General features: G+C 35.1%; 2 protein-coding genes and 1 pseudogene across 2 annotated transcripts; all 3 read right to left on the bottom strand.

The window, feature by feature from the left end:
* Nucleotides 1-1,418: 1,418 nt before the first annotated feature.
* Nucleotides 1,419-3,774, bottom strand: LOC120164867 (protein RICE SALT SENSITIVE 3-like). The gene is made up of 7 exons (XM_039174506.1): nt 3,616-3,774; nt 3,471-3,520; nt 2,980-3,108; nt 2,746-2,851; nt 2,563-2,604; nt 2,342-2,398; nt 1,419-2,226 (listed from the first exon to the last, which is right to left on the bottom strand). Exons 1-7 carry the CDS (start codon nt 3,757-3,759, stop codon nt 1,831-1,833), a joined length of 924 nt encoding a protein of 307 aa, XP_039030437.1. The 5' UTR covers nt 3,760-3,774; the 3' UTR covers nt 1,419-1,830.
* A 3,570-nt stretch (nt 3,775-7,344) lies between these two features.
* LOC120164891 lies at nt 7,345-10,086 on the bottom strand. Its single transcript, XM_039174526.1, has 4 exons — nt 10,069-10,086; nt 9,818-9,903; nt 7,635-9,411; nt 7,345-7,549 (listed from the first exon to the last, which is right to left on the bottom strand). Exons 3-4 carry the CDS (start codon nt 9,060-9,062, stop codon nt 7,418-7,420), a joined length of 1,560 nt encoding a protein of 519 aa, XP_039030457.1. The 5' UTR covers nt 9,063-9,411; nt 9,818-9,903; nt 10,069-10,086; the 3' UTR covers nt 7,345-7,417.
* A 1,649-nt stretch (nt 10,087-11,735) lies between these two features.
* Nucleotides 11,736-12,426, bottom strand: LOC120164875 (annotated as a pseudogene).
* Between the last annotated feature and the right edge of the window lie 2,038 nt (nt 12,427-14,464).

Raw genomic sequence — 14,464 nt, 5'->3', positions numbered from 1 at the left:
TCGCTTTGGTGTTTGTTTCGTTAATGTATTTTGTAGTTGTTAATGCACCTGGTTGGTTAAGAGTACTCTTTTCTTCCATCTAAGGTTAGGGAGGCTCTTAATGATGCTCTTCACTTAGGTTTATTTAATAAAAAAAATCTACCTTGCCGAAAAAAAAAATCAAGGATGATAATATATTTGGTTTTAATCTTAAAGTTCTTACCAAAAAAAACAAGGGTAAATTACACTTATCATCACTGTCCTTTGTCCTTTTTTTCTAGTTTACTCACTGTACTTTAAAACTGGCAATTCTCATTGAACTTTATGCATTTAGCGTTTTTGGTCATTAAACTTAATAAAATTAGTTTTTGGGTCACTGAGCTGTTAACGTCATCATTGGTAGGGTTTTTGACGAAACTTCGATCAGTCCTCGATGGCGAACGGCGACACTTCACGGAGCGGGGTCGATAGGGGTTTTATCGGAGCAAGAAGATGCTTCTAATGCCATATGCGGCGACATTCACCGACGAGTTTTACCAGACGACGTCATAACGCAATTTGTCAGGGAAATGGCTGAGTGACCAATTTTGTCAAATATATTAAGTTCAGTAATGAAATTGATCAATTTTAAAGTATAATGATTAAAATAAGAAATACAACAAAGTACAGTGATGATCCGTGTAATTTACCCAAAAACCAAAAACATGTATTATTGTATGTATGAACTCACTCACTCAAGATTCAATCTTTATGGTCAAAAGATTAAAAAAAAAAGCTCTATTTTGAGTCATTTAGGGCCCACATTCAACGATATTGTTTAAGCTCTCACGCGTGCTACATTAAGCTCGAGTCGGCAAGAAATGAACACCAACACAAAAGGAAACTATTCAAATCACCCAACAAGGTTCCCCTTAGAGCTTCGTTGCAGGAAGTAGTAGTTCGTGTGGGACGAGCAGGACGAACAGCATCAATAGCAAGGATCCGTTGATGTCTTCGAGAAGTAACAGCACGAACAGCAGTGCACGGACGAGCCCTAGACAATTCGGAGAGTTGTTGTTGCAAGATCCATACATGTAATAATAAAGCAAGCGAAATGGTCACGGCTCAGCTATATGGGGATTCTCAGATATGGCAGTACATTACGGCGGTGCCTGTTCTGAAACGTGAGGCTTCCAGGAGGAAGAATTGTGGGGTCGAGAGGAAAGATGCCTTGAGAGGCAAGAAAAAAGTGACCATCATCAAGAAAGGAGTGCCACGAAGGGATGAGGAAGTAAATTAAGTTTCATGCAGGGTGAAATCAAAACCAAAATAAAAGTTGAATGATAATTGATAATTTTTATTCATTGATCTGAAATTATAAAACTTAGGAGAAAGTAAACTACAAAAGGATTAGAAATTCTAGTTTAATGGATCAAGAGAGAGATTTAAAAAGAAACATCAAAGAAAACAAAGGAGTTCAGCAACTAATGACAAATCCTTTAGCGTAAATACAAAAGCTTACCCTATCGTCCCTCTAATACAAACCCTTCATTTCAAGAAGGTATCCATTGCAGCAGCATACATCCCTGCGTCGGAGTTTCGAAACTCTGCCGGTTGATGCTGACGATGATCCAACAATGTCCAAGATGAAGACGCGGCCATTCTTGCAGGTAATGTAAAGCTCCTCTTAAACTTGTTTTCCATCTTCCTTATATTCTCCGTACGGCTATCCAAGCTCAAGAACTCGGTAGGGTTCGCACTGGCATCCGGGTTCCGATTAGAATCTTTTCCCTCAACGATAAAGGGATGGCAGTCTGTGCCCGGTTTGGACCCTAAGCTCTCCGGGTTAACTGAAAGGTTGGTGTCTTCGCCTCATCCGGTGAGAGCGTTGAAGAAAGTCAAGCCATTAGGCCATTTGATGTCATTTTTGTGTTCATTCATCATATCTTCCATTCTTGTCTCAGATGAATGGGGCATGAGAAAAGTGTTGGTCTCATCTTTGGCCTGTGGAAATCCGAGTCTAACTGGGTTCTGATAATTAGATGAAGTATCCATCGGAGCTGCCGGTGGAATCGGCCTCTGGTTCCAGCCAAATACTGAAGGCTGTGGAGGCCAGGTCGGAATGGCAGAATGCTTTGAAGGAACCGTAGACGACAGTGAACCATTTCTGTTCGACGAAAACATCTGAGAGAGAGAGAAACCGGATTGATAGCCAAGTGATTCAAAGGTATGCCTCATTCTTAGCACAAAATGGAGATCTTCACGTATCTGAGGACATACATACATCAAACATTTATAAATGCACACAAATACACGAGATCAAAATCATCATACATTACAGCAACTACCACTAATGGGGGGGAAATGCTATTATCAGACTCACGATCTTGCAAGAACCCAACTGGAGAAGACCTTGGCCAGCTTGAATAACAGCAATTGTCTGGTCAAGAGAAAATCAAGAATGACACGAAAACACATGTTACTCGAACTTTAGTATAAACATCGAAGTCGACATGGAAACTTACACAGAATCGGAGTAAGATAGACAAAAACAAACCAGAAAAAGACTAACAACAGTGAAGAAGTAGTAGTTACTGAGCAGACCTGAATCCCAGAGTCAAATTGATCAGTCCATTCAGGGGGGAGCTGCAAATTAAATACAACAAAGGGGGAAAGTCAACAACTTACCATTCCACCATAAATACACAGCCTTACTTCAAGAACAGGGCAAACAGTTTAGATTTTAACAACAAAAAGAAACAGGTGGGGTATTTATTGTAAACATACAGCATCAAAAGAACTCTGCCAATAATTGGATACATTGGGCTCAAATTCTGTTGGTTCTTTGAACACCCATTTATGGCACTTATCTGATGCAACTTTCCCCATTAACCTGTTCATTAATCATATTTTCAACCAACCAAAAACATGCACCAAGGAAAAATAAAAATCTATTTTTTTTTTCCATTTTTTTAAGGCTAAATCTAATGAAATATTTAATAGCACCTACCCAGTACCCACCCTTCTACATAATTATATAACTGAATGGATAATTTGCTGAAAGCTTTCTTCACTGGATCTTCTCCATCGATCTCTTCTAGATAATCAGTCACTCTTCCTCGGCAAAATCCATCTTCCCACATCAGCATCCTTCACCATGTAAAAAAAACGGGGGGGTGGGGGAAATCAAAATTTACCTGAAAATTATTTATAAAGTTGCTAAATTTGGAAATTAAAATACCTCCAAATCATAGTTTAACGAAAACCCATATCATAAAATCAATTAAATAACTCAAAATCCCTCATTAACCAAATTTCCCCTGTTCCTATAAGGAAACAAGCAATGCCTGACTCCGAAGTTGTTCATATTTCCTGTGTTTTGTCATTAACTTAATAGTCAAAAGTTTGCAACACTTGAAAGCTCTGAAGTTGTTTCATTTTCCTCTGGTTTCTCCGGAACCAAACAAGCAGAAAAATGAATTTGAAAAGGCAAACCCCAAAACCATACTTACAAGCTGCCGTTTTCATCCCCGACCTTGCAACCATTACCCCCCTCACTCGCCTACACCAAAACAAAGAAACCCGATTTAGTAAAACAGGTGAGAAAAGTAAATTAAAAAGAGAAAAAAGTGAGAGCATGTCTGAGTTGAGACAGACGGTTCTAAGTGCCTCGTGAAGGGCCATCATCCCTACAGCTTCTTTGTTCCTATCTGCTGAACCTGATCCATCCATCCATCCATCCATCCATCCGAGAAAGAAAGCAACTTTCTTCGATATACAGTAGTGTATCCATCCATCCATCCATATGAGAAAGGAAGCAACTTTCTTCGATATACAGTAGTGTATGCTGCTGGTTTTGACACCTCTTTGGTTATATAAACTTTGGGTAAGCTCATACTGGCTTTTTAGTCTTTTTATTTTGTGTACCTTCTTTTTCATTTTATCTCTTTTATCTGCTTATTAACTACAAAGTAAAGCCTTTCCTTTCCTCCCTCTTACTATCTCTCCATCTTTATCTTTTACCACTCAAAAAAAAATTAAGTTTCGGAGTGTCCTGATGAAGAAGACTTCGCCAACTTTTTATAATATTTAATTCTTTTATGATTCATTATTTTTAAAACTGCGTTTATAATTACAATTAACTACAAGATATGGCACATTGATTATCTTATCATTTAATTATGCAATTGGATTCTTAATAAAAAAATTATGTAATTGGATTCTATGCATAATATCTATTTTTTTAATAACTTAAAGTTAGAGATTATTTTAAATAATTTATATTTTTACAATCATATTACTCTTACCTCATAAAGTTATAAATAATTAATATATTGAATATTAAAACTATAAATTAATTTTAAATACTCAACTCTTTGTATATTATTATTATATTTATAATTTTAAGTAAAGTATAAAAAATAAGAATTGAAAATGATCATTATAAAAAGAATTTATTAATCTAGGGGTATTCTTGTCCAAAGGGGTGAGAATTTGTCTAATACCTAAGAAGTTGGAGATAATGATTCATGTCATTCTGGTAAAAATATTTTCTGTGAATCAAACGTGGGAATGTAATTCCGGAAAATATTATTCCCCTTGGTAATGTTATTTTCCGCGAACCAAACGTCTCCTTAGAGTTATAGGCATGAATCAATTTATCATTGTGGTTAAAGGAATCGTTGTTGTTCCTAGAAGTAATGGGTTCGAACACCAGCGACAGTAGCAGGGTGATTGAGCGGTCATTGTCAAATGGTTGAAAGTATTTAGAACATATATTACTTTATAATCACATTAGCTTAATAAAAAAAACTTTTAGGTTATAAATGGGTCAAGTTAAGTTCAAATATTGTTGAGCTTGATTCAATTTGAAAAGTTTAAAGTTAAGCTCAAAAGTTGATTGAATTTTAACCGAATTAAACTCTAATAGTTTATAATCTATCTCATCTCGTTTATACCCCTAATGGCTAGTTTAGTTCATAGATGAGATTTAAACTAAAATAAAATATGAACTAAAAACTCATTCATACGTTCGCGTATGAAGCAAACTGAGTTGGGAAGACCGCCCCCATAATAAACCTCTATAACACCATGTCTAAATTAGTCGGTCAATAGATCATATACAAATTATTCATTAAAAAAAACATACATAACATTGTATGCATGATAAAACTCGAATTCTAAAATTTCAAAATTATCAAAACTTTAATCTTATCATAAAATCAATTTATATTTTAAACATCTTAAATGATGGTATAATTGGTATAGAAAATTAACGAAATCAATACTAGACTGTATTTATTAATTGTGTTGCATTTATACTTTAGTCAATATGATTAAGTGTTGATGCAATCTAAGAAAGTTTTGTCAACATGATTTGATTTTATCATTGCATAATTAGGCTAATTAAAAGTGAGGCAATGTGGATTAAACAGTGTAAAAGTAATTGGCATCATGATTTTATTTATTTTTAAAATTATTATTTTTGGGTAAAAGTTAATTCATTTATTTTGTAAAATAAGATTATACAACGAGGCTGTTAAAAGAAATCCAGCCAAATAATATGATAAAAATTATTTTTTACTGTATGTATCACATTATTATATATTTAATAATAACACTAACAATCAATTAATCTAGTGAGACGAAGTATTATATCCTTTAAGTAAGGTTAGAGAACTTGAATCATAACGTTTGTGAATGGAGCAAACTGGATTGCGAGAGTCACTCTCGGCTTTGTATTATCTAATTCAGATTAGTTTATCAATGGATTAGATACTGATATGTATACCAAAAATATATATATTTAGTAATAATGATATATTGATTGTTTAAGAGAAAAAATAATCTTAATATTGAAAGGGTAAATTACACCAATCATCACTGAATTTTATTCTATCTCCTATTTCACTCATTGTACTTTAGATATGTTCAATTTCCTCACTGAATCTAATACAATTAGTAGTTTTGGTCACTCAACCGTTTTCTCACTAAACGTTGTTATAAATGAGCCGTTACATAGATGCAAAATAGCGTTGTTTTGGTGAAAATTCTATTTTTCGAAAACGGCGTCTTTTTAACCCCGTTAAATATTTAAGGACCGAATAACCAAAAATACTAATTGTATTAAATCCAGTAAGGAAATTGATCAGGTTTAAAGTATCGTGAATGAAATGTGAGAGAGAATAAAATTCAATGATGATTGTTGCAATTTATCCATTTTGAAAATATAAATTTCTGAAAGTAAAAGATTAAAATATTAAATTAAATAAGATTTTAATCAGAGCTTTAAGTAAACAAATAAACAAACACGAAAAAGAAAAGCTATGTGAATCAGAGAGTGAGTGGATGATTAGGGGGTCACGTGTGCTCGTGCCATCGGCAATGAGTCGGTGCCTCGTTTCTCGTAAACAAAAGCCAAAGAGCACGAATTGCGGAGGAGCTGCTGCCCTGCAGCATCCCCTTCCACCACCACCCTGCGGAGAAGCTGATGGGGTAGTTAAAATATTTAATATAATTACATATTTGGTTATTGTTACTTATATATTTTATCAATTTGGTCCTAATTTTAATAAATTAAAATAAACTTAACTCTCAAATCTTTAATTTTAAAAATATTTTAAAAGTTATGACATATTCTATAATTATAACAAAACAAAATTTTTACTAGAAATTCTATTTATAGTTATCAGAAGCATTCCGTCAACGGTACCATAACTTCTTTTGGTATTAAGGAAAATATAGTTGATTAGTCAATGCATATAAAGTTTGTTGGACAAAATTTTTATCCTACTACTATTTGTCAATGACATTTTAACAAAATCTTTTTCGAATCGAGTTTATGAAATTACAACTTGAAGTCAACCCGAGTCGTCAAGTAAAAAAATTGATTTTTCTAGTCGAGTTTTTCTCAATCCTACCGTGTGCCGTGACCGTTTAAATCATGAATCATGGTTAATGAAAAAGAATAGTAAAGTTGATGCCTTTCTTGAATTTCAGGTTTGACAAAGAGCCGAACAAAGAAGTTGCTATTAAAGTTATTGATTTAGAGGAATCGTGAGTGGAGACCTCTGTTACATTTTCCTTGATTTCTTCCTCATTCTAGTTTTTGTAGTGCATTTACAGTTCTGCATTTCTTATGATTAAACATTCTTATGAACTGAAAACCGAAGCTGGAAATGAGTAAGACTCGAGAACCCTGATAAACCCTCGAGTCCGTGGAGTTTCACCGGAGAGATCATTGGTAGCGATCTTGAAGAACCGGTTAGAGTCCATATATGAGAAAATAAAAAGAAAATAAAAGCCATTGATTTCAGTGGTTATCGTTGTGTCACCGTCTGTGGAAGGGATGCTTCTAACAGCTACGTGCTGCTGCACTTAGAGATCAACCAAACTAAAGGTCTGTTATCATTTGGTCTTCTATAACTAAATATGTATAACACAATCAGCCAAAATATAGCTATATGCAAGTCTCAGATAATTGCAAAAGTTGCATCCTTTTAATCGAAATCCATCGGATAACGTAAGGCTCGCTTGAGTTGTCTCCTAGATAAGCAGGGACTCTCTTCGGAATATAAACTTGGTAACTCACCTGAACGACACCAAAAAGAACAACATTATGATTGAAACTTAAAAAGTGATTGATTAATCGAGTACTACTGGGGTTAAAACCGAACCTGCACCATTTCCCCACCCCGCATTACGGACATTGTCTTTTGCTGAAATTGTGAACCACCCTTGGTCTCATCTTCCTGTTTATCTGAGCTAATGTTTCCAGAAAGGGATGGCTTATCACAAATAGAATCACTAATATCATTATCTTTACCGTCTAGATTACCACGCACTTCGGGACTTTGGGCAGTTCTTAAATTAATCTCCTTCACACTACTCTCGGTTACAAGCTTGGCTCGAGGAGGTTCTAGTGCAGCAGATTCTTGTTTTTGGGTGCTGCAAGTATTAGGTGGTTCCTGTCCTATTCGCAACTTAACAGATTTCGGCCTACTAGAAACAGAAGCTGCATTGTCGGTGGAGGATTTTATGGTTTGAGCAGTTTCTAAATCACTCTCACCTACACTAGTTTCAGTTACCAACCTGGCCTGAGAAGGTTCTTGGGTAATGGCTTCTTGTTTCTGAGTATTGCTTGCATTAGATGATTCAAGTCCGGTTTGTGATATAACCAACGTTGGCTTATTAGAAACAGAATTAATACCTGTATTACCTTCTTTTCCAGGCATACCAGTGGGAACCAACCGAGCTGATGGGGAAGCGACATCAAGCCCCGGAGTCTCGGAACATTTTCCATCATTACAGGTATTTGTCGTGTTCCTATCATCCTTGGGGAGAGTTGATGAGTCTCTTCTAACTGGACGCCGTCTAATCTGTTGGCTCACTTGGCTTGCTATCACCACTCTACCATCATCTGCTTCAGGGGCTTTGATCTGAAACGAGTCATTGTTTACAGAGGATGGCGTTTTAACATCATCAACTCTCTTATCATTCGAAGTAATTGGAGAATTAATGTTTTTCTGGAGCTCACCACGAAATTTTTTTAAGTTTTCAAGTGCACGTCGTCTTAAAATTGATTCAATATTATCACTAATTAAACCATCAGTGGCACTTGAAACATTAATTTCTTCAACATTGCTCGTTCTGATATTAGGAACTTCTACTTGCTCATCATCTGGAGGCTTTATCTTCTCGGATACAGCATGGATATGTTGCTGCAACTCCCCCCGACTACAGCCGTCATTACTATCATTGCTTCTGCAGGATGGATAATCATCATAATCATATACATCTTCTTTAGGCTCATCAGCAATCGATTCTCTGATGCTTTCATCTACTTGTTCAAAAACAGTAATAACCGATTTCAGCTTTCTAGAGTTGCTATCCTCTGCTACTCTCTCCTCAATCGACTGATTAGATCCTTCACTATCTCTATGGCAAGAAGAAATACCCCTTGATTGCTCCTTACTCCTTTTGCTTCGTCTTTTAACCTTTTCCAATCTTCTTCCATATTTCTCCTTCCTTTCTGATCTGACCCTTCTTTTCTCATATTCTATCTCATCGTTGTCACTCGGACAAGTTGAACAACTCAACGACATACTACTTCTTGAACTCACACTCAATTCTCTCGTAGACTTCTTCCTCTTGCCAGTTCTCTTCCTATCACCCCTCCTCGATCCTCTACGTTTCTTTGCATTAGGAGAATCCTCACTACTTTCCCTACTGGAGGATCGCTTTCTAGATCTCTTCTTCCCACCTTTTATCCTTCAGAGTACGAGACCGGGACCTTCCACCTCTACAATCACCCTCGGAACTAAAGGATGAAACAGACACCATACTAGCCAAATCACTATCACTTGAATAAGAAACAGAACCATCTCGTCGACGTCGAAGCCTCTTGGACTTGCTTTTCTTGCTCTTAACCTTATTTCTCTTCCTCATTCGCGACTAAAACGAAGAATGCACATACATACATATGGAGAGAAATTAAATTCACCAAACATTCAAACCTAACTTTCATTCAAACATTAAACGATACTTTTAATTGCTAAAAAAGGGGTTATCTTATAACTAATTAAATCACCAAATTAAGTAAAAACTAAACCCAGGATCAAACTTTAAATTTTATACGAATAAATCTCCAAATTTCTCAACTTCACCTCCTCTATTACAAAACATCATAAGAATAAGCCTGAGGATTTCTATAACGTTCCTAAGTTTCCCAGGCATCAAAACAAAGGGTAAATCTTTAAACCACTAAACTACAAATTGCAGGTAACAATAGACCCAGAATTATACCTAAAAACGAAGAATTAATCACATTTTAAAGGGGGGGGGGAAGAAAGGGAATTACCTGAGATAAATCTTTCGGACGTTTCGTCTTCAAAGAAGATGATTTTCCCATCTTTGATCCTTTTTTGGTTTGCCTCTACCGTTTATCTGCAAAAAAGAAAAGAAAATCCCACAAAAAAGTAGAAAAGAAAGAGAGGAGGATAGTTGGTGAAAAATTAGAAGGAAAATGAAATTAAAAAAAATGAAGAACAGGAAGAACATGGGGGAGAAATAATCATTTTTTATTGGAAGAGTTCGCTTCAGCCTGGTAACCTTAAAAGACGGATAAAAACACGTTGCCACCAAGACATTATCAAACAAGCTTGTCGTTTTAAAGGTTCCATAAAGCCGTTTTACTCTATGTAGTAAGATATTAAAATGATAACATTAATCAAGAAATTTATCCCATCTTAAAACAAAACGAGGCCTTTAGTTGATATACAAAAGTTTCACTGAGAGTAATTCATAACGGATGTTTTCTACGGAAGCTGCTATCAACCTGACGTTGGGGGCAGCCTACTACCTTACCTCTCTCTTATCCCATTACATATGAGAATAGGATCAACTAACTTACAAAAGTTCCACATTTCATTCAAGTTCAGAAGGGTCATAAATTTCACTCCGAATTTTTCACATTTGCTTTTACAAATATCAGGATCCAAAACTTTTAAGTTATCCTATTAATCTTCTCGTAAATGCCAATCAAGATTGAACAACATGCCAATCATTCACAACAATCGTAAAAGTCCTCAGCCGCCGGAGCCAAAGTGCCGCACAATCGCATCCCAAAGTCATTAAGTAAACGCCGGTCCCACTGTCCACATCGGACACCGACGTGCCAGCTTAATTGTAAACTCATCTTCGGACATGTCACCCCATTCCCGCGTCTTCTTTTATTCGTTTACGTTTCCCCTCGGCCTCCCTTAAAGTCAACCATGGAGAGCTTCACGTGACGAGAATGCACGTGGCAAACGATGATCGGGTGAAGTCCTGGATTTTCAATTATTCGAAATGTTTTGTTCGCCGGTTCACGACGACGACACGAAAACTGGGTCCCGCCTTTTAAAGCGGCCGCCACGGGGCCCTTCCCGTTTGTACGATTAAACCACCCGTTTGATCGATGGTGTCCAGTGAATCACGTTTAAATTGAAGGCTCTAAGAACTTTCAATACGAGGAGGTATTTTCTTCTTTGTTTTTTTAATTAGGCGCAGCCGATTCTTTTTTCGTATTATCAACTATGTGCCGTTGTCGTACGAATTGGGACCCATGAGTGACGTCATCGAACTGATCGATCGTCCGACACCGCCGAATCCGTTGCTGACGGGATGCCTTTCTAGCCTGGACAGCGGAGGGTGCAATTATAGCATATACTATAAGGTAACTGAAAGATTAAATTGATCATTAGGTCATGTATCATGTTTGAATTATACTATAATTTAATTAATCCTATTTTGTTTAACTTTTTTGAATTTTAAAATTGTAATTTTATTCATATAATATACGATAACATTGATATGTATTATAAAAAATAGTTGAGTACGAATACTTAATAGTTAAAATAATCATAATTCATTATTATTTTTAGAGATTATATATTTAACACTAACCGTTATAATAGAATAATTGAACAATTATTATAAAAATAATTAAATATATTTAAAAAAATACTATTTTAAATTATGTTAATTTAATATATAAAATCATTGAACTATTAAATAGATTATATTTTGTACAAATTAATTTACCTTTTAATAGTTAATATTTTACACAAATTAAGTCGCCTTAATAAAATCATTTCTAAAAGTCACAATCGAACATAAGCAACTGTAATAAAATGATTAAACATTTATTGTTAATTAATTAAAAATATTTAAAATAAATATTTTATAATAAACTTAATTTTATTAAAAATTAGATATAAATGAAGAACTTGATCGAATTGTGATTAGGTAGAAACAACATAGGGAAAATTCCTCAAGTTGCCAAAATACATCTCTAGGAGTTATTTTCTTTTATATAGGTTACATGTCAGCTAGCTTTTACCATTATAGAAAAAGATAGCCAAAAACGCAGAGAGCCGGTAAAAAAAAAATCAAAACATTTCAGCAGGCAGCTCGTTAAGATCAAGATCAAACACTCTTGCTCGCACCCCTTGATAAAGATCAACAACCCAGGACGACGAATCCGATTCACTCTGGGCTCCTCCGGCGTCGGAGATAAATTTTCCGGCTGAAGCAAATACATCAAAGAAAAAAGTCGGACGATTTGCCGTCACGGGGAGCGATAGTGCCCGCTGGAGAGTGTGAGGTCCAACGGCGGCGGAGAAGAGACTCCACGGTGCTGCTCTGGCTGGGCTTCGAGTGAAGTCGTCGGTATTACCGTAGGTGAAATTTGTTTTGGCCTTAGCGCCACGGAACTCTCGCGCCGCCGCGTCGTAAGCACGCGCTGCTTCCTCTCAGCAGTGTCGAACGTACCGAGCCAGACTCGGGCCTTTTTTCTCGGGTCACGGATCTCAGCCGCGTAACGGCCCCACGGACGCTTTCTCACGCCGCGGTAACGGATCTCGTGGTTATTCGCCCCGGGATTCGGTTAACCGGTTTCGATGTCGGAGCCATGGAGCTTTTTTCCTTTTTTCCCCTTGAGGTGCAGGAAGGCGAATTTGGTTGAAGGAAAACGGAAGAGGTTCGGGCTTATATACTGGAAGGCAGCTTCAAACGCACCGTTTCAGCACTTCTGGGTGCAGTCAAGCCGGATAGGGGGTGTTGATTTTTTGCTGCATGAACCACCTTAGTTAAGTCCCTTACAATTATTTTGCGCCGTGTGTCCCAGTTTAATGAACTTTATTAAATTTATCTCTTCAATAAAATCAGTTTTTTTTTAAAAGGTTTTTAAATCATATTTTATTAACGAAAAATAATAGCATTAATTATTATTATTATTATTTATTTGATAGATATTATTATTGCAATTGTATTTTAAAAAATATAATTAAATAAACCATTTTATTAAAATAGACTCTTCAATAATTCTTTTTTAATCCAATAACTTTTTAACTTTAAAGTAGTTGATATTATTAAGAGTAATTTATGCAAATTTGTCATTAAAAAAATTTTAGAGCAATTTTATTTGAGTTTTTATTTTTTATTTTATGCAAAAAAAGTTAGGTAAGGTGTTGTTCTCATAGTCTAGGATCAAGATATATTTAAGACTCAATTTGGATTTGCATAAGAATTTACATATTACCCACCGAGAATGACGATGATAAGATTCGAACTTGACATTACAAACTCAAATTTTTTAATCTAAACAACTTATGACAACCCTCGTTAACGATTTTTTTATATAAGTATTTTTGTTCTAATCATTATTTTTTATAATAACTTTTGATATAATATGATCATACTTTATTTTTTAATAAATTAATGATTTTTAACAAAAAAATAATGATACGTATCATAACCATATCAATCAATAAATAATAAGTTTAATATATTGTTGAAAAAAGTTTGTACTTAAACCCCGACACAAAAAAGTTTTGATATTTAACTATTACATTAAATAAAATACTATATATATATAATATTTAGATTAAATTATGATTAAAAATTATAAGAATATATTTCATAAACAATATTAATTATAAAATAAATTATAAAATATATATTTTTATTCATTTGGACAAGTGTAATGAAGTATCTATTTAAAGATAAATTTTTAATTTTTTAACATTAAACGCTCACACATCCGGTATTTATGATGTTTGAACTCAAATTCTTAAAAAATAATAATAATTCTTTTATTCCGAAGATCATTTGATTCGTACATAAAATAACATTATATGTATAAAATTGATTATAAGTCGATACATATCTCGAACAACAACATACTCGGAGAAAAAGTTGATTCATCTATCATAATTTTAGACGGAAGAAAATAGAAGCCACGTTATTTTTGTAGTTGTAGATATAGGAAGATTTGAGAATTTTTATGTACATCTAAACAATATAATAAAATGCGGGACCAAGACGCCCTAGAAATCCCACGTGACAAATGTGACAAGTTAGACCTCCTGCCCCAATTAGTAATTAAAATATATTTTTTATTTTAGACGGAAGAAATAGAAGCCACGTTATTTTGTAGTTGTAGATATAGAAGATTTGAGAATTTTTGTACATCTAAACAATATAATAAAATGCGGGACCAAGACGCCCTAGAAATCCCACGTGACAAATGTGACAAGTTAGACCTCCTGCCCCAATTAGTAATTAAAATATATTTTTTTCTCCTTTAGTTTGGAAGTTTTGCATTAATAAATCTGGATCGATTGGAGTTACATGTCTTACTTTAGTAGACGAGTCTCTCAGTGAAATTATTTTACATATTCAAAGACTCAAGCTTAAGATTTTACTTAAGTAGGGATGGTAACGGGCCGGGTTCGGGCCGGGTATTGGTCCCCCATCCCCGTCCCCATTTAAAAAACCGGTACCCGTCCCCGTTTAAAAAACCGCGGGGATTTCAACGGGGATCCCCGTCGGGTAATAGGGGAAAACCGTAGGGAACCGGGTATCCCCGTTTAGCACAAACGATTATTTAAACGGGTATTGGCCAGGTATTGGTCGAGTATTGGGTCGGTATTTGGACTGGTCGGGCCGGTATATATATATATAT

The sequence above is a fragment of the Hibiscus syriacus genome, unplaced genomic scaffold (assembly GCF_006381635.1).
Source record: "Hibiscus syriacus cultivar Baekdansim isolate YM2019G1 unplaced genomic scaffold, ASM638163v2 tig00111550_pilon, whole genome shotgun sequence".
Taxonomy (NCBI): Eukaryota; Viridiplantae; Streptophyta; class Magnoliopsida; order Malvales; family Malvaceae; genus Hibiscus; species Hibiscus syriacus.
Note: the sequence above shows the minus strand (reverse complement) of the source record. Positions and strands in the feature narration are given on the sequence as shown.

Bases quoted from the DNA above. Each gene is read 5' to 3' on its own strand.
- LOC120164891 (XM_039174526.1), bottom strand. From the start codon at position 9,062: ATGTCGTTGAGTTGTTCAACTTGTCCGAGTGACAACGATGAGATAGAA. The intron at 7,550-7,634 runs GTTCGGTTTTAA...GGTGTCGTTCAG, and splicing joins GGGGTGGGGAAATGGTGCAG to GTGAGTTACCAAGTTTATAT.
- LOC120164867 (XM_039174506.1), bottom strand. From the start codon at position 3,759: ATGGATGGATGGATACACTACTGTATATCGAAGAAAGTTGCTTTCTTT. The intron at 3,521-3,615 runs GTCTGTCTCAAC...GTTTTGGTGTAG, and splicing joins TTCACGAGGCACTTAGAACC to GCGAGTGAGGGGGGTAATGG. The intron at 2,399-2,562 runs GTCTGCTCAGTA...TCTCTTGACCAG, and splicing joins AATTTGACTCTGGGATTCAG to ACAATTGCTGTTATTCAAGC.